The 22,560-nt window shown below is 46.8% G+C and overlaps 1 protein-coding gene across 3 annotated transcripts in view; it reads left to right on the forward strand.

Moving 5' to 3' along the window:
- The window catches only part of HDAC1 (histone deacetylase 1), a 41,991-nt gene that overhangs the window by 17,154 nt on the left and 2,277 nt on the right, over window positions 1-22,560 (forward strand). For all 3 annotated transcript variants that reach the window (XM_032160082.2, XM_058442990.1, XM_058442989.1), the window contains 7 exons: window positions 7,201-7,318; window positions 15,745-15,819; window positions 18,139-18,277; window positions 18,736-18,877; window positions 20,275-20,367; window positions 21,786-21,894; window positions 21,976-22,116. In XM_032160082.2, coding sequence (XP_032015973.1) covers window positions 7,201-7,318; window positions 15,745-15,819; window positions 18,139-18,277; window positions 18,736-18,877; window positions 20,275-20,367; window positions 21,786-21,894; window positions 21,976-22,116 — 817 coding nt within the window. The remainder of the gene's footprint in view (window positions 1-7,200; window positions 7,319-15,744; window positions 15,820-18,138; window positions 18,278-18,735; window positions 18,878-20,274; window positions 20,368-21,785; window positions 21,895-21,975; window positions 22,117-22,560) is intronic.

A 22,560-nucleotide genomic window follows, 5' to 3' on the forward strand; every position in this document is an offset into this window, starting at 1 on the left:
AAAAAATGAAATTGTCCAGAAAGGATCTGGCAGTTGGGCCCAGATTCCCTCATGGCAGCCATCAGCTAGAGCTGTGTCAATAAAGATTGTCCTCTGCTCCCCAGTGTTTTGCTTATGTTTGTTTTAAGCTAGCTAAACTGGCCCTTAGGAGTGCTTTGAGTTTGGTGTTCCCTGGGATACACCACAAAATATTTAGGTGAGTGTAAGAGGGGTAAGCAGGGATCAGATTATTCTGGTTTTCCAAGCCAGGTTAAAGAGTTTGAACGTGATATTTTGAGTAATGAAGCCTTCGAAGTGTTTTTAGGAGGGAGTGACATGATTCAGTTTGCATTTTAAGACTGATGACTCTGTAACAGGCACAGTGACACACGCTTGTAATCCCAGCTACTAGCAAGGCTGAGACAAGAAGATCACGTGAGCCCAGGAGTTCGAGACCAGCCTGGGCAACACAGGGAGAGTCTGTCTCTAAATAAAAAAGAAAAAGACAGGCCGGGCACAGTGGCTCACGCTTGTAATCCCAGCACTTTGGGAGGCTGAGGCGGATGGATCACCTGAGGTCAGCAGTTTGAGACCAGCCTGGCCAACATGGTGAAACCCCGTCTCTACTAAAAATACAAAAATTAGCCGGGAGTGGTGGTGGGCGCCTGTAATCCCAGCTACTCGGGAGGCTGGGGCAAGAGAATTGCTTGAAGCTGGGAGGCGGAGGTTGCAGTGAACCAAGATTGTGCCATTGCACTGCATGCAGCTGGGTGACAAGAGTGAAACTTGGTGAAAAAAAGAAAAAAAAAAGACAGAGAGAAAGAAAGAAAGAGGGAGAGGGAGGGAGAGAGAGAAAGACAAAGAAAGAAGGAAGGAAGGAAGGAAGGAAGGAAGGAAGGAAGGAAAGAAGAAAGAAAAGAAAAAAAAGAAAGAGAGACAGAAAACTCTGCCTGTAGTATTGAACATAAATTAACAATGGTTAAGAGGGAGGCTAGGATACCAGTTAGGAGATTGTTGCCAGAATCCAAGTCAAAAAAAGTGGTAGCCCAGGATGGAAGTGGACAGATTTGACAGATAATACATTGGTGGTAGTTTCAAGAGAAGTTGAATGTAGCAGATGAAAAAAGAAGAATCAAAGATGATTCTTTTTTTTTTTTTTTTTTTTTTTTTTGAGACAGAGTCTCGCTCTGTCGCCCAGGCTAGAGTGCAGTGGCGCGATCTCGGCTCACTGCAAGCTCCACCTCCTGGGTTCACACCATTCTTCTGCCTCAGCCTCCCAAGTAGCTGGGACTACAGGCGTCTGCCACCACGTCCAGCTACTTTTTTGTATTTTTTAGTAGAGACGGGGTTTCACTGTGTTAGCCAGGATGGTCTCGATCTCCTGACCTCGTGATCCGCCCACCTCGGCCTCCCACAGTGCTGGGATTACAGGCATGAGCCACAGCACCTGGCCTTCAAAGATGATTCTTGCCTGGTGTGGTGTGGTGGCTCATGCCTGTAATCCTGGCGCTTTGGGAAGCCAAGGCCAGCAGATCACCTGAGGTCAGGAGTTTGAGACTAGCCTGGCCAACATGGTGAAACCCTATCTCTACTAAAAATACAAAAATTAGCCGGGTGTGGTGGCGGGTGCCTGTAATCCCAGCTACTCAGGAGTCTGAGACAGGAGAATCGCTGAACTTGGGCAGCAGAAGTTGCAATGAGCCGAGATCGTGCCATTACACTCCAGCCTGGGCGACAGAGTGAGACTCTGTCTCGAAAAAAAAAAACACAGATGATACCCTGGCTTCGATCTTGAACAACTAGGTGGTTGGTGCTGAGAACAGGAAACCTGGGAAAGAAGGACACAGGAAAAATAGGGTAGTAGATGCAATCAAGATTATGGAGGCATAATGAGAGAGATTGGCAATGGATTCAAACAGGAAGGCAAAAAAGGACAGAGTTTAAAATGACACGTTTTCAGCCTGAGTGGACGTTGGTATCATTAACAAAAATAGTGAAAGAGAACTTCTGGAAGTTAAGTGGAATTTGAGTGCTTCTAGGCTCTCAACAACGAATTGTTGAGTCCAGTTGAATTTGAAGTGCCTTTAGGATTTGTGGGTGGAGCAGACTGAGAAGCTATTTGAACCGTGAATCTGGAGCTCAGAACTAAGATAAAAATGGAGTTTGTGCAGTCATCTGTGTAGAAGGGATAGCCAGACCAGAGTTTTGATGACATTAGGAAGAGAGTAAAGGGCTTAGTATAGTAAAAAACGACTTGGTATTTGGAGCCAAGTCTTTTTTCTTTCACTGTGGGTGCCTTTTTAGAGACAGGGTCTCACTATGTTTGCCCAGGCTGGCCTTGAACTCCTGGGCTCAAGTGATCCTTACATCTTAGATTCCTGAGCAGCTGGGACCACGGTGCATGCCACCGCACCTGGCTTCACTATGGCTGTTTTTGATAAAACAGTATCTGTCGTTCAGTCTTATTATGTCTCATTAAATTAAGTGAGGATTAAATGAGAGTCAAAGTACCCGGAGCCAGATCTCTGGATTCCTTCCAGTTTACCAGCTGTGTAACCCCAGGCAAAGTACTTAACCTCTCTCTTCTGTAGTTTCCTCCCTGTGAAATGAGGAAAATAATAGTATGAATTTTTTTTTTTCTTTGTGATGGAGTTTCACTGTGTTGCCCAGGCTGGAGTGCAGTGGCGTGATCTAAGCTCATTGCAACCTCTGCCTCCTGGATTCAAGTGATTCTCTGCCTCAGCCTCCCGAGTAGCGGGGTTTACAGGCGCCCACTACCACGCTCAGCTAATTTTTTATATTTTTAGTAGAGATGGGGTTTTACCCTGTTGGCCAGACTGGTCTCGAACTCCTGACCTCAAATGATCTGCCCCGCGCAGCCTCTCAAAGTGCTGGGATTACAGGCATGAGCCACTGTGCCTGGCTATGAACTTTTTTTGTTTTTGTTTTTGTTTTTCGAGACGGAGTCTTGCTCTGTCGCCCAGGCTGGACTGCAGTGGCACCATCTGGGCTCACTGCAACCTCTGCCTCCTGAGTTCAAGTGATTCTCATGCTGCAGCCTCCTGAGCAGCTGGGATTACAGAAGCCTGCCACCACGCCCAGCTAATTTTTGTATTTTTTGCAGAGATGGGATTTCGCCATGTTGGCCAGGCTGGTTTCAAACTCCTGGCCTCAAAGCGATCCTCCCGTCTCAGCCTCCCAAAATGCTGGGATTATAGGCGTGAGCCACCGCACCTGGCCATGAACTTTAAAAGGTGTTTTTTTTGTTTTGTTTTGTTTTTCAGAGATGGGGTCTTGGGAGTCTGAACGTATTCTGGCCCGGAGAGGTTGCCCAATAATTTATTTTATTTAATTAATTAATTTATTTTTTTGAGATGGAGTCTCGCTTTGTTGCCCAGGCTGGAACACAGTGGCATGATGTCAGCTCACTGCGGCCTCTGCCTCCGAGTTCAAGCAATTCTCCTGCCTCAGCCTCCTGAGTAGCTGGGATTCCAGGCACCTGCCACGACACCCGGCTAATTTTTGTATTTTTATTGGAGATGGGGTTTCGCTATGTTGGCCAGGGTGGTCTCGAACTCCTGGCCTCAGGTGAGCCTCCCACCTCGGCCTCCCAAAGTGCTGGGATTACAGGTGTGAGCCACTGTGCCTGGCCCCTATAATTATTTTAAAAAAGAGAAAAAGACAGGGTCTCACTATGTTGTCCAGGCTAGACTTGAAGTCCTAGGCTCAAGCAATCCTCCAGGGCTTAGATCTTTAAAAGGTTGTTGTAAGAATCACATGAGAGGCCGGGCGTGGTGGCTCACGCCTGTAATCCCAGCACTTTGGGAGGCTGAGGCGGGCGGATCATGAGGTCAGGAGATCGAGACCACGGTGAAACCCCGTCTCTACTAAAAATACACAAAATTAGCCGGGCGTGGTGGCGGGTGCCTGTAGTCCCAGCTACTCAGAGAGGCTGAGGCAGGAGAATGGCGGGAACCCGGGAGGCGGAGCTTGCAGTGAGCCGAGAATGCGCCACTGCACACCAGCCTGGGTGACAGAGCGAGACTCAGTCTCAAAAAAAAAAAAAAAAAAAGAATCATATGAGATAGCGTTTAAAGTGCCTGAAAGAGTGACTGTCATAGAGGAAACAATAAATGTTGGCTGTGTATTGAAAATGCTTTACAAACTACAGAAAATACGGCAGGTTCTCAAATAACATCACTTCGCTCAGCATCATTTAGTTATAACGTTGAGGAGAAAAATAGCTGATTCCTGGCGTGGCCACTATCTGTATGGCGTTTGCACATTCTCCCCATGTCTGTGTAGCTTTTTTCCGGGTACTCCATTTTTCTCCCACATCCCAAAGATGTGCATGTGAGGTGAGCTGGCATGTTTCCATGGTCCTAGTCTGAGCAAGTGTGGATATGGGTGTGAGTGTACCCTGTGATGGAAATGGCATCCTGTCCAAGGTTGCTTCCTTGTGCTGAGCTGCAGGGACAGGCTCTGGCCACCCTTGGAAATGAATGATTGAATTCAAATTATTGTCAAATAAAAATGCATAAAGTAGACAATAATCATACAGATGCACAACAATAAAAGATGTGATACAGAAACACTCAGTGAGACTGCCATATTTGTTATGGTTCGTTTTTGAACTGCATGATGGTAGAAGGTTCTCCTTGCAATTTTAACTTTGCATACATTTATTACTTGATTTAACCCACCACCACAACAACCGCCATCACTCACTGATTCACCAAAAATTGGGTAAATAATAATGTATATATTTTTTTGAGATGGGGTCTTGCTCTGTTGCCCAGACTGTAGTGCAGTGGCAAGATCACAGCTCACTGCAGCCTGGACTTCCCTAGGCTCAGGTGATCCTCCCACCTTAGCCTCTTGAGTAGTTGGGACTATAGACAAGTGCCACCACAGCCGGCTAATTTTTTGTATTTTTGTAGAGACAGGGTTTCACCATGTTGCCCAGGCTGGTCTCAAACTCCTGGGTTCAAGTGATCCACCTGCCTCAGCCTCCCGAAGTACTGGGATTGTAGGCATGAGCCACTGCACCCAGCCCAATAATGATCTTCCTTATTTTTATACATATTTCTTAAATATAGGGATATTTCGCCGGACGCGGTGGCCCATGCCTGTAATCCCAGCATTTTGGGAGGCTGAGGCAGGTGGATCACGAGGTCAGGAGATCGAGACCATCTTGGCTAACATGGTGAAACCCCGTCTCTACTAAATGTACAGAAAAGTAGCCGGGCGTGATGGCGGGCGCCTGTAGTCCCAGCTACTCGGGAGGCTGAGGCAGGAGAATGATGTGAACCCAGGAGACGGAGCCTGCAGTGAGCCGAGATCACGCCACTGCACTTCGGCCTGGGCGACAGAGCAAGACTCCGTCTAAAAAAAAAAAAAAAAAGGGATATTTCACATTTATTTCAGTATTTAATGTTTGAAGTGTTTTGGGTCTTTATTTAGAATTTTAGTGATGTTTTTGTGACAGAAATATGCTGTAGGAGCTTAAGTTCTTGTTTATGTCAATTAGCCTATGGTAAAATTGGTTTCTTTGTACATTGTTTTGCCTACAGTCACAATTTCCAAGAACCTGTGGATGACATTAAGTGAAGACTTTTGTTGTATTGGTAATTGGAGAGGCAGAGGGTCATGTTTGAAGAAGACCTACCTTTAAGGGATGGGAGGAAAAGAAAAATTTTAAAAAGAGGGAAGGAGGAGTCAGAATGTTGGGATAACCAGGAAATTAACTTGTCAAGGAAGTGTTAGTGGGGAGGATGTGATCAAAATTGTTGATGTGATGACTTATAAAGGATTTCCCATCTGTTTCAGTTTTCATTAGATACCCTTTTTTCGTGAACTCTTGGAGCCATTTTGTCCATAATTTTATAATACATATATATACATATATATATTTAAAAATTTTTTTTTTGAGAGGGAGTTTCACTCTTGTTGCCCAGGATGGAGTGCAGTGGCACAATCTCAGCTCACTGCAACCTCCACCTCCCAGGTTCAAGCGATTCTCCTGTCTCAGCCTCCCGAGTAGTTGAGATTACAGGTGCATGCCACCACGTCCAGCTAATTTTTGTATTTTTAGTAGAGACCGGGTTTCATCGTATTGGTCAGGCTGGTCTCGAACTTCTAACCTCAGGTGATCCACCCGCCTCGGCCTCCCAAAGTGCTGGGATTACAGGCGTGAGCCACTGCACTCAGCCAGTTTTTATAATATTTAATAATAAGTAATAATTTTGTAGGCCAGGCGCGGTGGCTCATGCCTGTAATCCAGCACTTTGGGAGGCCGAGGAGGGCGGATCACCTGAGGTCAGGAGTTTGAGACCATCCTGACCAACATGGTAAAACCCCATCTCTACTAAAAATACAAAAATTAGCCAGCGTCATGGTGGGCACCTGTAATCCCAACTACTCGGGAGGCTGAGGCAGGAGAATCGCTTGAACCCGGGAGGCGAAGGTTGCAGGGAGCTGATATCATGCCATTGCATTCCAGCCTGGGTGACAGAGTGAGACTCCGCCTCAGAACAAACAAACAAACAAACAAAAAACGAAAAACAAGGTCGGGCGCGGTAGCTCATGCCTGTAATCTCAACACTTTGGGAGGCTGAGGCGGGCGGATCACGAGGTCAGGAGATCAAGACCATCCTGGCTAACACGGTGAAACCCTGTCTCTACTAAAAGTACAAAAAAAATTAGCCGGGCGTGGTGGTGGGCACCTGTAGTCCCAGCTACTTGGAAGGCTGAGGCAGGAGAATGGCGGAGCTTGCAGTGAGCCGAGATCGCAGCACTGCACTCTAGCCTGGGAGACAGAGCGAGACTCCGTCTCAAAAAAAAAAAAAAAAGTAATAATTTTGTAAAGCACCTTACAGTTTACAAAGAGATTTAGCAACCTCTTCCAATTCTCTCAACTTCCCTGTGTGGTCCATGTTGTCCCTGTTTAGTAAATGAGGAAATGGAGGTTCAAGAGACAGTAACTTGCCTAAGCAACAGAGCTTGAGCTGCTGTAGGTCTTCTGATACTCTGTCTCCTTTGATAATCTTGTTTGCCTAGTTAGATTGTAAATTTCTTGAAGCCTGAATCTAACCAGTTATTTCTTGTTATTCTTTATAGCACCTAGCTCCATGCTGCGCAGGAAATATAAATATTCAAACTAGATTGAGTGGACTGGCCGTGATCAAAAATAACTTGCCCTTTCTCCCTTCTGCCCTCTAGCGCCCTCACAAAGCCAATGCTGAGGAGATGACCAAGTACCACAGCGATGACTACATTAAATTCTTGCGCTCCATCCGTCCAGATAACATGTCGGAGTACAGCAAGCAGATGCAGAGATGTAAGTCCATTCTGTTCCCTCACACTCTCAAGCCCCCAGTTGCATCTCCCTTTCCACTGCAGAGGCCCGTTCTGCCATCCTTGCACCTCCCATTCAGTGGACACCTGATTTCCCCTACCTCCTAAAGGTGCCAGAGTGCTTTTTCCCCTCAAGTCGGATTTTTCATGTTTCCTGATTTGTAAATGATAGAGGTAGTACTTTTTCTGGTTATGTTCACAACACTGTCCCAAGAGTACTGTAATTATTGTAGTGGAAAAAGCACTGACCCGGGACGCGGAGACAATCGATACAGTAAAATTTAACTCTAACTCTCAGCTGAGTGGGCAAGTCACTTCCCCTCAGATTCTTCTTTTGTAAAGTGGGCTGGGCCACGTGATCTCTGATTTCTGTCCAACTGTAACTGTTTTGACTTAGTGGGTGTTAATTGAGAATTTAGAGGCCACTCAGGACAGATTCTAGATGGTGTAATCTTTGAGATGAGGTGATTCTGCCCCTGACCCCTTGGACTTGAACTTCAGAGCAGGTCCCATCTTGGAAGCCACGCTTAGTTTGTAGGAATCGGGGGAATTATTTTAGCTGTGAGGGGGAAAAAAAAAGTATTCAAATTTGGGACAAAACTATCATACCTGACTTCCCCCTTGTGTTATTTTAGAAATTATCTCTTAGCACCTAAGACTTGATATAGTGTAACAGCATTGTCCAGAAGAAGTTTTGATTAACTTATGATAGCTTATATGGAAGTGTCAGAAAATATGCAGCACTTGTTTATTGCTGCTGACCACAAGGTAGTCTTACTCCCAAGGAAGAAAGTTATTTATAACTACTATTACAACTAATAATAACTGTATAGTGGTATTGATGGCAGAACCACAGAGACCTTCCTTGAAGCATTAAGCTTCTTTGCTACCGACAACTCCAGGAGCTGCCAGCCGCTGTGAGTGAGGTGTTTGCTCTCTGAATTGCAGGGTCTTCTTTACCTCCAAGGTGAAGCAAATTCATGCCTTTCCTGTAGATGGCTTTAGAGGTTTCCATAACCCATTTAGGCCAAGGATCAGGCTCTACTCTCAGCAGCGTGGGCTCTCACTAGAGGAGCAGCTTGCTATTAAAGTAAGAAAATAAGCTTTCATGTCTTAGTTTGAATCCTTGGTCTCCTAGCCCCTCTGGTGTTATTTCCCGCCCTCGCCCCCGCCACTCTTTTTTGAGACAGAGTTTCGCTCTTGTTGCCCAGGCTGGAGTGCAACGGGCAATCTCTGCTCACCACAATCTCCGTCTCCCGGCTTCAAACGATTATCCTGCCTCAGCCTCCTGAGTAGCTGGGATTACAGGGATGTGCCACCACGCCTGGCTAATTTTATATTTTTAGGTTCCTCCATGTTAGTCAGGCTGGTCTCGAACTCCTGACCTCAGGTGATCCGCCGGCCTCGGCTTCCCAAAGTGCTGGGATTATAGGCCTGGGCCACCGTGCCCGACCTGTTTTCCCTCTTTAAGAGGAAGACAGGACAGACACAGCGGTTCATGCCTGTAATCCTAGCATTTTGGGAGCCTAAGGTGGGAGGATTGCTTGAGCCCAGCCTGGGCAACATAGTAAGACCCTCATCTCTACAAAAAAATAAAAAAATTAGCTGGGCATGGTGGTGCACACCTGTGGTCCCAGCTACTCAGGAGGCTGAGGAAGGAGGATCTTTTGAGCCTGGAAGGTCGAGGCTGCACTGAGCCATGATTGTACTACTGCACTCCAGCCTGGGTAACAGAGTGAGACCAAAAAAAAAAAAAGACATTAGTGCCTATTTCATAGTCAAGGATGGAGGAATAAGTGAAGATAATATATTTAAATTTAATATATATTTACATATATTTAAATATAATATATTTAATAAATATATATTTAAATATAATATATATTTAAATATATCTACCCTCAATGAATAAATATATCTACCCTCAATGAATTGCTTTTGCTATTTTTGCTATTGCATAATCGCTTTTGCTATTATGACTTACTATTTTTATTATTTACAAATTTATCAAGTATTTTGTCTAAAATACTATGCCCTGAGGAGTGTGCAGGTTCTGCTCTGGTGCGCCAATTTTTCAGAATCCAGCATTCTAAAGTTGTACATTAAAAAATTCAGTCTGGCTGGGTGTCGTGGCTTACGCCTGTAATCCCAGCAGTTTGGGAGGCTGAGGCAAGCAGATCACCTGGGGTCGGGAGTTCGATGAGACCAGCCTGGCCAACATAGTGAAACCCCGTCTCTACTAAAAATATAAAAATTAGCTTGGTTTGGTGGTACATGCCTGTAATCCCAGCTACTCAGGAGGCTGAGGCAGGAGAATTGCTTGAACCCAGGAGGCAGAGGTTGCAGTGAGCTGAGATCGCGCCACTGCACTCTAGCCTGGGCGACAGAGCGAGACTCCATCTCAAAAAAAAAAAAAAAATTCAGTCTGGGCGCCTATAGTCCCAGCTACTTAGGAGGCTGAAGCAGGAAGATTTCTTGAGCCTAGGAGTTCAAGGCTAGTCTAGGCAATATAGTGAGACCTGGTCTCCAAAAAAATTTTTTCTAATTAAAATAATTAGGTCTTGGATTTTTCTGTCATCAGAAATGGGGGTAGGAAGAATAAGCCTCTCTGAGGACTTCAGAGTACCTCACTGAGTTGATTCGTAGGGTTATGGAGGGTCAGAGTAGACAGAGACTTTAGATGTCACTTAACACAGTGCTTTATAACCTGGGGTATCTACCAAGACAGTAATGAGCCCTTTTTAAAAAAAGAATTATTTTTATTTTTATTCTTGTTTTTAGAGATGGGGTCTTGCTTTGTCATCGAGGGTACGGTACAGTGGCAAGATCATAGATCACTGCAGCCTCAAATTCCTTATTCCTTAACTTGCCCTTTTAGAATATGTGCCAATATCTAACCTAGGCGCTGGACATAGTAGCATGCACCTGTAATGCCAGTGCTTTGAAGGGCAAGGCAGGAGGGATAGCTTGAGGCCAGGAGTTCAAGACCAGCCTGGGCAGCATAGTGAGACCCCATCTCTTAAAAAAAAATTAACAAATTAGTTGTGTATGGTGGCACATGCCTGTGATTCTGGCGACTCAGGAGCCTGAGGCAGGAGGATCCCTTGAGCCCAGTCCAGGGCTGCATTGAGGTCTCATTTCGCCACCACACTCCAGCCTGGACAACATAGCAAGAACTCGTCTCAATAAAAAAACAACACACATGGCCAGGCGCGGTGGCTCTTGCCTGTAATCCCAGCAAGCCTGTAATCCCTTGGCCTTGGGAGGCTGAGGCGGGCGGATGACGAGGTCAGGAGATCGAGACACCATCCTGGCTAACACAGTGAAACCCCATCTCCACTAAAAATTCACAAAAAATTAGCCGGGCGTGGTGGCAGGCGCTTGTGGTCCCAGCTACTCGGGAGGCTGAGGCAGCAGAATGGTGTGAATCTGACAGGCGGAGCTTGCAGTGAGCCGAGATCTCACCACTGTACTCCAGCCTGGGCGACAGAGCGAGACTCCTTCTCAAAAAGAAAAAAAAAAAAAAAGGCCGGGCGCGGTGGCTCACGCCTGTAATCCCAGCACTTTGGGAGGCCGAGGCGGGTGGATCACGAGGTCAGGAGATCGAGATCATCCTGGCTAACACGGTGAAACCCCGTCTCTACTAAAAATACAAAAAATTAGCCGGGCGCAGTGGCGGGCGCCTGTAATCCCAGCTACTCGGGAGGCTGAGGCAGGAGAATGGCGTGAACCCGGGAGGCGTAGCTTGCAGTGAGCCGAGATCGCGCCACTGCACTCCAGCCTGGGAGACAGAGCAAAACTCCGTCTCAAAAAAAAAAAAAAAAAAAAAAACCACACACACACACAAAAACATCCCACACACCTAACCTAGGAAGTTATGCTTGTGATAAGATCGAGTAAATCAGGTTTCCTTGCTTGTGGCTGTAATGTAATAAACCCTTTCTGGTCACTTTGAGAGCCTTGACCAGAAGTTCTGACCTAATATTTAGCAAGTGAAAATGGGAACACAAATAAATGCATTTAGGGGGCTTTTGGTGAAAACATGATAAAAGGGATTGGTAAAAAATTGAGAGACATTCTCATCCATTTTACAGATAGGTAAACTTTCCCAGTCACACAGCAAGGTGATGGTAGAATGCAGAATGGAACTCTAGTCCCCCAATTCTGTAGTTTTAAAAAATATAGTGTATATAAATATTTTAGACACACAGGCCAGGCAGGGTAGCTCATGCCTGTAATCCCAGCACTTTGGGAAGCTGAGGCAGGTGGATCACTTGAGGCCAGGAGTTTGAGACCAGCCTGGCCAGCATGGTGAAACCCTGTCTCCACCAAAAGTACAAAAATTAGCCATGTGTGGTGGCATATGCCTGTAATCCCAGCTACCCGGGAGGCTGAGGCATGAGAATTGTTTGAACCTGGAGGGCAGAGGTTGCAGTGAGCCAAGATTGCGCTACTGCACTCCAGCCTGGGCAACAGAGCAAGACTCCATCTAAAAAAATTTAAAAAAAAATAAAAAAGAAACAAACAAACAAACAAAAACACAGAAAAAGAAAAAAACATATTTTAGACACACACAAAAAGCATAAAAAAATTATAATGCACTTTGGGAGGCCGAGGCCGGCAGATCACGAGGTCAGAAGATCAAGACCATCCTGGCTAACACGGTGAAACCCCGTCTCTACTAAAAATACAAAAAATCAGCCGGATGTGGTGGCAGGTGCTTGTAGTCCCAGCTACTTGGGAGGCTGAGGCAGGAAAATGGTGTGAACCCGGGAGACGGAGCTTACAGTGAGCCGAGATCGCGCCACTGCACTCCAGCCTGGGCAACAGAGCGAGACTCCGTCTCAAAAAAATAAAAAAATAATAATATAATGAACATCCATGTGTGCCCAGTACCCAGCCTGAGAAAGAAAACATTATCAATACAGTTGACGCCCCCTTGGGCATCTTTCCTTGATCACATACCCTTTCTCTCCCACTCCCCCAGCCCCTCACCCCATTACCAGCACTGCCAAGGTATAAGCACTATCCTGAGGTTAGTGTTTAATCTCCCCGTCTCTTTGCAATGAGCATTTGACTGCCTTCTCTGCCTACCTCTGCTTCCACCTCTCACCCAGTATTGCTTCCCTTTAGTCTAAAGCTAGCATGAGAATGAGAAAAGCGTTTAATAAAGCAGAAAGAGAGAAAACCCATAGAAAAGTCCTCCCTAGCCCACAGATTAGCTCACGTGAGTATCTGCTCTTCCATTTGCCCCCTTTCCATCTCTAATCACATAGCTTATTGACTGGGAATAAAAGGGCTGGTCATTTGAGCCACATGTTGGTTTGGGGCCTGAAGAAAAATATTTTTTTTTTCTCACGTCCAAAACACCCATTCCTTCCCATGGAGGCTCCATATCCCAAATAAGAGTATAAACAAAGCTTTGGAAACGCAGGCAGGCCAAACCCTGTGCAGGAGGAAGTGGCCAGAGAGGGAAATCAGTTGCCAATGGATAAACAGCCGGGGCCCAGGGACCAAAGTTCTTATTTACACAGCCTCCCAGTGTTTACCCAGGAAGTGAGGAAGAGGCCCCCCCGCTGCACACTCCCTCATGCAGCCATGCTTCCTCAGAGCACCGGGTCTTGGCACCCTCCAAGTTTAGTGCAGAACCAGAGCTGGTAACTCTTGTGGTTATTGTAGATCTTGAGCTTCAACTGTGTCTTGAGATTTTACCAGCTCTTCTGCTCTCACCCCAGGGCTGCTCCTTCCTCTACTTTTGGAAATCTTGTTATGACAGTGGGTACAGTAGAAGGCTGGGCAAGAGAATAAGTATGCAGCCCCATACCTCCTGCCTCTGACTTCCTGTAGCTCATTGATGTCTTGGCAGTTACTTTTTTTTTTTTTCTGAGACGGAGTCTCGCCCTGTCACCCAGGCTGGAATGCAGGGGTGCAATCTTGGCTCACTGCAACCTCTGTGTTTTGGGTTCAAGCGATTCTCCTGCCTCAGCCTCCCGAGTAGCTGGGATTACAGGCACATGCCTGGCTAATTTTTGTATTTTTATTTATTTATTTTTTAATTAATTAATTTTTTTTTTTTTGAGACGGAGTCTCGCTCTGTCGCCCAGGCTGGAGTGCAGTGGCGCGATCTTGGCTCACTGCAAGCTCCGCCTCCCGGGTTCATGCCATTCTCCTGCCTCAGCCTCCGGAGTAGCTGGGACTACAGGCGCCCGCCACCGCGCCCGGCTAATTTTTTTTTTTTGTATTTTTAGTAGAGATGGGGTTTCACCATGGTCTCGATCTCCTGACCTCGTGATCCACCTGCCTCGGCCTCCCAAAGTGCTGGGATTACAGGCGTGAGCCACCGCGCCCGGCTAATTTTTGTATTTTTAGTAGAGACGGGGTTTCTCCATGTTGGCCAGGCTAGTCTCGAACTCCTGACCTCAAGTGATCCAACTGCCTTGGCCTCCCAAAGTGCTGGGATTACAGGTGTGAGCCACCGCGCCCGGCCAGCAGCTACCTTTTCTGTAAGAGGAGATTTGGAGCTATAAGGTTCCTCTAGGTTTGTGTGTCTCCAGCTTCCAGGTGTGCTTTCCTTCCTGTTTCCATTTAATTTGCCTTATTGTTTGCATATGTTTCCACATTATGTACTACTTGGTACTTTTACCCCATTAGGCCCGAAATAACTTTACTCCACTTGTCACTGTGAAAGTAGCAGTAAGACACTGGACTACGGGAGTCAAGACACCGGGACCCTGATTCTGGTTCTGCTACTGCCTGGTTTTACAACCTTGGGCAAATCACTTAACTTCTCGGTATCTGTTTGTTCCTCCGCACGGTGGGGTTGGTGTCTGTCTTGTCCAGCTCATAGAGTTGTTGTGAGGATCAAATGAGGTTGTGTAAGTGAAAGGACTTGGAAAAGGGCCAGGATATATTTTCACAGGCTTTTAAGACAGACAGACTGGCTGGGCGCAATGGCTCATGCCTGTAATCCCAGCACTTTGGGAGGCCGAGGTGGGCGGATCACAGGGTCAGGAGTTCAAGACCAGCCTGGCCAACATGGTGAAACCCCGTCTCTACTAAGAATGCGGAAATCAGCCAGGTGTGGTGGCGGGTACCTGTAATCCCAGCTACTCGGGAGGCTGAAGCAGGAGAATCGCTTGAAACTGGAGGGCGGAGATTGCAGTGAGCCAAGATCGCTTCACTATACTCCAGCCTGGGCAACAAGAGCAAAACTCCGTCTCAAAAAAAAAAAAAAAAAAAAAGACAAATCAAAGCTTGAGGCTTGCATACTGCTTCTGCCATTTACTAACAGCTCACCTCTCTGATCCTGTTTCCCTACTTATTATTATTATTATTATTTTTTTTTTGAGACAGGGTCTCACTCCTGTCTCGCCCAGGCTGGAGTGCAGTTGTGCGATCTCAGCTCACTGCAACCTCCGCCTCCCGGGTTCAAGTGGTTCTTGTGCCTCAGCCTCCCAAGTAGCCAGGATTACAGGTGCCTGCCACCACACCTGGCTAATTTTTATGTTTTTGGTAGAGATGGGGTTTCTCCATGTTGCCCAGGCTGGTCTTGAACTCCTGGCCTCAAGTGATCCTCCTTCCTTAGCCTCCCAAAGTGCTGGAATTACAGGTGTGAGCCACTGTGCCAGGCCCTGTTTCCCTACTTATAAGATGGGAACAAATCTTACCTCAGAAGCTTGTGTGAAGATGGATGATCTCGGGTATTTAACACATGTAGCGCAGTGTGTGGCGTCTTGTAAGTGCGCAGTGAACGATAGTTCTGAGTCTCTGTTCTTGCCCCTTGTTTGTCAGCTGGCGTGAGGTCCAGAGGATAAGTTTTTCTCCCTCGAGAAACGAACCAACATTTTCCAAGTTGCTAACTGCTTCTCCATATTAGATTTTTGTTAATTTTCTGACTAGTGGGTGAGGTGGGATATCAGTTTTGCTTGTTATAGATAATGGGCTAAGACCAGGTGTGATGGCACATGCCTATCGGGAGGCCAAGGCAAGAAGACTGCATGAGGCCTAGGGAACATAGTGAGACTCTGTCTCTAAAAAAAAAAAAAAAAAAAAAATTAGCTGGGTATAGTGGCATGCACCTGTTGTCCAAAGTACTTGGGAGACTGAGGTGGAAGGATTGCTTGAGCCCAGGAGGTGAAGGTCAAAGCTGCTGCATGTGAGCCATGTTTGCGCCACTGCACTCCAGCCTGGGCAACAGAGCAAGCCCCTGGCTCTAAAAAAGAAAAAATAATAATGGGCTAAAGCTCAAAGATGTTAAACAACTTGATGCAGTCATACAGCCAGTAAGTAGTAGAGCCTGGACTAGAACCCACAACTCCTGAGTTTAAATTCTGTGTTTTTTTCCAGCAGCTCATAAATAGTAAACTAAAGGAAATTGTGGAAACTAACCTTTTGCTTATTTCTTTCAAGTCAACGTTGGTGAGGACTGTCCAGTATTCGATGGCCTGTTTGAGTTCTGTCAGTTGTCTACTGGTGGTTCTGTGGGTAAGGAATATTCATCTTCTCCCCAGGGGTAGACTGGATTGTTCTAGTGAGGTCTGCCTTTTAGGCTGCTATCCTAGTTGGCTGATCTGAAACCATGTAGAATGGTCCTGTGGTTTTTACTTAAGTCTCTAAAATGGCTGGTGTAGTGTCTCACACCTGTAATCTCAGCACTTTGAGAGGCTGAGGAGGATTGCTTGAGGTCAGGAGTTCAAGACCAGCCCAGGCAACATAGTGAGACCCTCCCCTCTACAAAAAAATAAAATAAGTAAAAACAATTACCCGGGCATGGTGGCTCGTGCCTGTAGTCCTAGCTACTCAGGAGGCTGAGGCTTAAACCCAGTAGGTTGAGGCTGCAGTGAGTTGTGGTCACACCACTATACTCTAGCCTGGGCAATAGAGCAAGACCCTGCCTCCAAAAAAAAAAAAAAGTTTAAAAAGCCTCTAAAATGTCCTGGTTCAGTCCCAGCCCAGGTTCAATCTCCGACATGGTACTGACAGGTGTCCTTGACTGTCCTCTCCTACTGAGAGATCTTATGTACAGGAGTTCCCCGCAGACCTCCTGGGGTTGTTAAGATGCTGTACGTAAAAGCAATTTGTGAACTGCAAAGTGCTATAAAAATGGAAGTGTCATCATCTGTGAATCTGTCCTATGAAAAGTTATGGTAATTACCTTTAGAGGTCAGAAATACTCCCCACGTGTCTCCCACTTCCATTTGCAACCTTTGGGTTATCTCCAGGATTAACTAAACCCTTTCTTAACAAATATTTATTTTCCTGTGATCCCCCACCAATATAATCATTATGTCCACCCCCGCTGCCCCACCAATATAATCACAGAAAACAAAGAAGTGCACAGAAAAAACACAATCACCCACAGTCACAGGGTTGGTGGATAACCTGTTACCATGTTGGTGTGTGTATGGCCATTCTTTTGTGTGTGTGTTTATATCTGTATCACACGTATACAACATCTATATTTTACAAAAGTGGGTTATATACATATCGCATATATATGGTTTTATGCCTGCATTTCCTACTTAACGAAATTGTCTGTAGTTTTCTACAGCTTGCTTGCTTGTGGCTCTATGATTATTCCATGTTGTGGATTTACTTGAGTTGATAGAATCTGTCCCTCTTCTTGATAATTTGGATCAATCTATGCTTTTATTGCTGTTAAAATCAACACTGCAGCTGGACACGGTGGTGCACGCCTGTAATCTCAGCACTTTGGGAGGCCGAGAAGGGTGGATCACCTGAGGTCAGGAGTTCGAGACCGGCCTGACCAACATGGTGAAACCCCATCTCTACTAAAAAATACAAAAATTAGCCAGGCGTGGTAGTGCATGCCTGTAATCCCAGCTACTTGGGAGGCTGAGGCAGGAGAATTGCTTGAACCTGGGAGGCGGAGGTTGCAGTGAGCCCAGATCGCACCACTGCACTCCAGCCTGGGTGACAGAGTGAGACTCCATCTCAAAAAACAACAACAAGAAATTAACACTGCCACAAATGCACTTGCACACATGGGTGTGTATTTCTCATTTACTTCTTCTGGGACCTATTTGTGCTAGTGCTTTTTGACCTAGTGTGTAAGTAAGCACTATCTTTGGTAATTTTTCTTTTTCTTTTTTTTTGAAATATAGTCTTCCTCCATCACCTAGGCTGGAGTGCAGTGGCGTGATCTTGGCTCACTGCAACCTCTACCTCCTGGGTTCAAGCGATTCTCCTGCCTCAGCCTCCCCAAGTAGCTGGGACTACAAGTGTGTGTCACTATGCCCAGCTAAATTTTTTTGTATTTTTAGTAGAGACGAGGTTTCACCATGTTGGCCAGGCTGGTCTCAAATTCTTGACCTCAGGTGATCTACCCGCCTCGGCCTCCCAAAGTTCTGGGATTACAGGCGTGAGCCACCGCGCGCGGCCTATCTTTGGTATTTTTTCAGAGTTCCTTGACCATGAGCCATAGTGAGAAATTAATTTACACATGCAATCCAGGATACATATAACACATATGCATGCATGCACATACTCACTCACTTTGATATCTATATATACACACACACACACTAATCATGATGCACTAAATCAATTTTAAGGCCTGCTAATGGGTTACTACCCTCAGTTTGGAAAATCGTTTTTTAAGAGTAGCCAGTATCATGTTTATTCCCTGCTGGAGTAGGGTGGGAGGGAGGGGACTGGTCTCTGAATTGTACAATGCAGCTGTTGAATAGGCAGGTCTTAACCTCTCACTAGGCTCCCTGGGCTTCTTGGAGGAAGGGGAGAGTGGCTTAGTAACGGGCTTATGTTCTCTCTTCTCATGCCCAGCAAGTGCTGTGAAACTTAATAAGCAGCAGACGGACATCGCTGTGAATTGGGCTGGGGGCCTGCACCATGCAAAGAAGTCCGAGGCATCTGGCTTCTGTTACGTCAATGATATCGTCTTGGCTATCCTGGAACTGCTGAAGTATGCCTGCCTGGCCTTGACTCTTGGAAGAGCACCTTAGGCCAGGTTCCCATTTCCCTCTCCCCCGGGGCTTGCCTCCCTAGTTTGCTTTTCCTACCGATGTGCTGGCTAGGATGTGCTCGGTGAGTGTCTCTGGCCGTCATCTCCTTGATGGGGTCTTGGTTTGATCTGAGCCACAGCATGATCAGGGGCAGGTGCTGCTCAGATCCTGCCTCCAGAGTGTCCCTGTGTGGCTGGAGTTGACCCTGGCTGTAGAGTAGGAAGATCGGACTTGGTCGGCTTGGTCAGGCCTCTGGAGACACTCGGCCGCTCTTCCACCTTCCTTCAGCCAGTTTCCACGTCTCTGGTGCTTAGAGATACCTGAGGGAGGCAGCCAGCCCGGTAAGCTGGGAGCTGGCGCCCTTGGCGCGTCCCATCCCCAAAGAGCCCCCAGACCCCTGACCCCCTTCTGATCCTAGGTATCACCAGAGGGTGCTGTATATTGACATTGATATTCACCATGGCGACGGCGTGGAAGAGGCCTTCTATACCACAGACCGGGTCATGACTGTGTCTTTTCATAAGTATGGAGAGTACTTCCCAGGAACTGGGGACCTACGGGTGAGAATGCCCTTTAGGAGCCAACCAGCTCACCCTCAGCTGGCAGCTCTACTTCTCTCTCCTATCTCATGTCACTAAAAACTGCTTCCTGCCTCTTCTGCCATTCAGAATACCACATCCCAATCTGATGCACTTGCCCTGATCTCTTTCCCTTCCTTATTCTGGAGAAACGGAATGATGGGACATCAAGGGCCAGAGAAAGAAGAGGGGTCTCCTGACTCACTGTACTTCCCTCCTGGCCACAGCTGGGTTGTGTCACACTATTCTTATGTCTCATAAGCCTTGAGTTTGGGGGTAGGAATTGGAACTCTGAAGGACATCTCAAGTGTTCTTCATGTTTTTGGGTCACTTTCCCCTTTAGCCTTTTGACTGAAAACTATGGACTGTCTCTCCAGAAAAGTACATGAGATTTTACATCTGATATAGAATAGTTAATAGACAAGTCGCCTTACTGAAGCCCATCCATGAACCTTAGGATAAGAATCCTTGGAAGCTACTTCCTTGAACTGTTCCATCTGCTTCTATTAGCGTGAATGCGGTGAAATCAGCTGTGTTGCCAAACCCAGTGGCCCTTGGGTAAAAAAGTGGCACTAATTCAGTTGTTTGCCATGGCAAACGTTAGAATAAATGAGCATTCACTTTTTTTTTTTTTTTTTTTTGAGACAGTCTCTCTCTGTCGCCCAGCCTGGAGTGCGGTGGCGTGATCTCGGCTCACTGCAGCCTCCGCCTCCCACCTCCAGGCGATCTTGTGCCTCAGCCTCCAAATAGATGGGATTTAGCTGGGATTATAAGTGCGTGCAACTATGTCCGGCTAATTTTTGTATTTTTAATAGAGATGGTGTTTTGCCATGTTGGCCAGGCTGATCTCGAACTCCTGACCTCAAGTTATTCACCCGCCTCAGCCTCCCAACGTGCTGGACTTAAATAGGCGCACTCACTATTTTGAGGTTACTGGGAAGGACTTTCTTAACTCTCTCCTTCCCTCCACAACACCCTAGAGAGGGAGCATGGGGGAAGAGGAGTGAGCATTAGAGCTCTCTGGAGTGGAAGGGGTTGTCAAGGGTGGCTGTCACTTCTGTGACCCACCTGCCAGCCAGCTCTAACCCAATCCTAAGGTAGAAATCTTCTGCTATAGGGTAGGATATTCCATCTCTGGTCCCATCAACAGCTCTCAGCCTGGGTGTAGGCTTAATGCTATGTCCAGAGATGTTTTGCCAGTGAAGCTAGATTTGCCAGTGAAGAGAATGGTACTAACAAGGTACCCCTGTTCTGTCCTGGCCCACGTCATGGGCCTAGCTTGTCTCTCTTGAACCTCTTCGTTTATCACTCCAGCCCCTGTCCTTGACCTCCCTTCAAGCTTCATCCTTCAGTTTTACTTTAATGTCCTTTTTAATTAGGATATCGGGGCTGGCAAAGGCAAGTATTATGCTGTTAACTACCCGCTCCGAGACGGGATTGATGACGAGTCCTATGAGGCCATTTTCAAGCCGGTAAGTGGCTTTATCCACCCCTTGGGCTACAAACAGGGGATTGGTCGGCGGTGGAGGGGAGCAAAGCACCCCCACCATACCTCAGGAATCTCTCCTTACTAAAGCTGGTGGGGAGATAGAAGTGTTTGAACCCTGGATTGTTGTGTGGTCAGTTAGGGGAACAAACACCCATATTTGTTGGTTCCTTCTATGGGTCAGGTCTTCTGCTGGATACAAAAATATCTAAGACATGATCTTTGCCCTCACGGACTATGGTGGGGAAGGCAGGCACATACCCAGTAGTCTATGATTAGTACTGTTTTTAGATCTCCGTTTCTTTGGGCTGCTGGGAGATGATTGTGTTCTTTTGGTAGTGGTATGTCTCCTTTGTTTTTTGTGTTCCTCATTGCCTTACATTGATGTCTGCACATTTGAAGAAGTAGGGACTTACTCCAGTCTTTGCAGACTGGCTTTGTCTGGGAAAGCCCTTCACCAGTCAGCCCATCCAGAGATTCTGGAAAGGCTGTTTGGCATGTTCCATGGGCAGGCTGGCCTAGTGCCTGTGTTTTTGAGGGATGATCAGAGGAATGAGAGACAAACTACTGCCTGGGCTGGCAGGACGGCAGCCAGGGGTGATTTCACAGAGGTCCTGATGTTTAAGCTGGACTTTGAAAAACGAGGAGGTGCCCATGTGAAGAAGGAGGTGACGGCAGTAAGGGTGGCATTTAGTAGAAGGAACAGCACCAGCAGAAGTGCAGAGGTGCCAGTGTGGCAGCATGTAGGCCAGTGTGGTATATGGGAGGAGTGCTGAAGGAGGCGGTGGGAAGTGTATGCTGGGCTCAGTATTTCAAAGGGAGCCTTGAATGCCATGCCGAGGAGTTAAATCTTCACTTATAAACAGTAAGAAACTGCTTAACCTAATAAGGTCAGGTAGTCATTCAGCAAACACTGACTGCCTACTATGCGTAGTATTTAATAAGGGCTGCAGAAGTGGGAGTTGTGGTCTCGGTCTCAGTAATGTTAGACTCTGCTTGTGAGAATAAGATAAACTAAAAGTGCTTGCTCATAATGTAAGGCTTCAAGTCTGTAAGACCGAATGAGTAGAGTAGATGCAGCTAAGGGTCAGGAAGGCTTCCTGGAGGAAGTGGCACTAGCGCTTGGGCAACAGAAGAAGAGATTTAGGGAGCTGACAGGGAGGCCATTCTAGGTTCAGTGTTACTAGAGTGTTAGAAGGGTCTTAGAGAACTTTTTAAATTGGAAAACTGAAATCCCAAGTGGGCAAGCAAAAGCTCCAGCCTAGCACTCCCTTTTCTCTCCCACGTAGCATGAGGGAGAGTGGAAAGGCAGGAGTGGGTGGGAAAGTGGTGCCCCCAGCCTTTCCACCCCAAACCTTGTATTGCTTTCTTGAGGTTGGTGGTGACCAGGATGTATCATTTTAGGTCATGTCCAAAGTAATGGAGATGTTCCAGCCTAGCGCGGTGGTCTTACAGTGTGGCTCAGACTCCCTGTCTGGGGATCGGTTAGGTTGCTTCAATCTAACTATCAAAGGTGAGACCAGGTAGCACGAGGATGGGTGGGTGGGGTCCTGCTTGGTGCTCCTGTAACTCAGCACCCCTTCTCCCACCAAAGGGCATGCCAAGTGTGTGGAATTTGTCAAGAGCTTTAACCTGCCTATGCTGATGCTGGGAGGCGGTGGTTACACCATTCGTAATGTTGCCCGGTGCTGGACATACGAGACAGCTGTGGCCCTGGATACGGAGATCCCTAATGGTAATAGCTGCAGGGCCAGGTTCGGCTGGGCTGGGTGGGAGCTGGAGCTCATCTGTCCTTAAGTTTATAACCCCTTCCCCGTTGGTCATGTGACCGCTCCTCTTCTGATACTAGTCACTGAGTCTCCCGCCTGTCCTCTTGTGATCAGCAGACCATAACCATCACTTTTTCCCGAGTCCTTTTTAGCTCTCTCCCCTCTCCCTCCTGCTTTTGGTCTGGACAGAGTTCTCAGTGGTAATTTACAGCTTTGGAATTTCTACTCTGTAGAGTAACTGGAGTAGCGAGTGAAGGGAGCACTCATAATGAGCATGGCCTCCAGTGTCCTAAACCAGGGACACGGGCCTTCTCCTAGCAACATATACACCACTGGTGTAGACATAGGAGAGTGATGTTAAAAAGATGGAAATCCCATAGGCAGCCGTGTCTCACAGTGTCTTGGAGGCA

This window comes from Hylobates moloch, unplaced genomic scaffold (genome assembly GCF_009828535.3).
Source record: "Hylobates moloch isolate HMO894 unplaced genomic scaffold, HMol_V3 SCAFFOLD_8, whole genome shotgun sequence".
Classification (NCBI taxonomy): Eukaryota; Metazoa; Chordata; class Mammalia; order Primates; family Hylobatidae; genus Hylobates; species Hylobates moloch.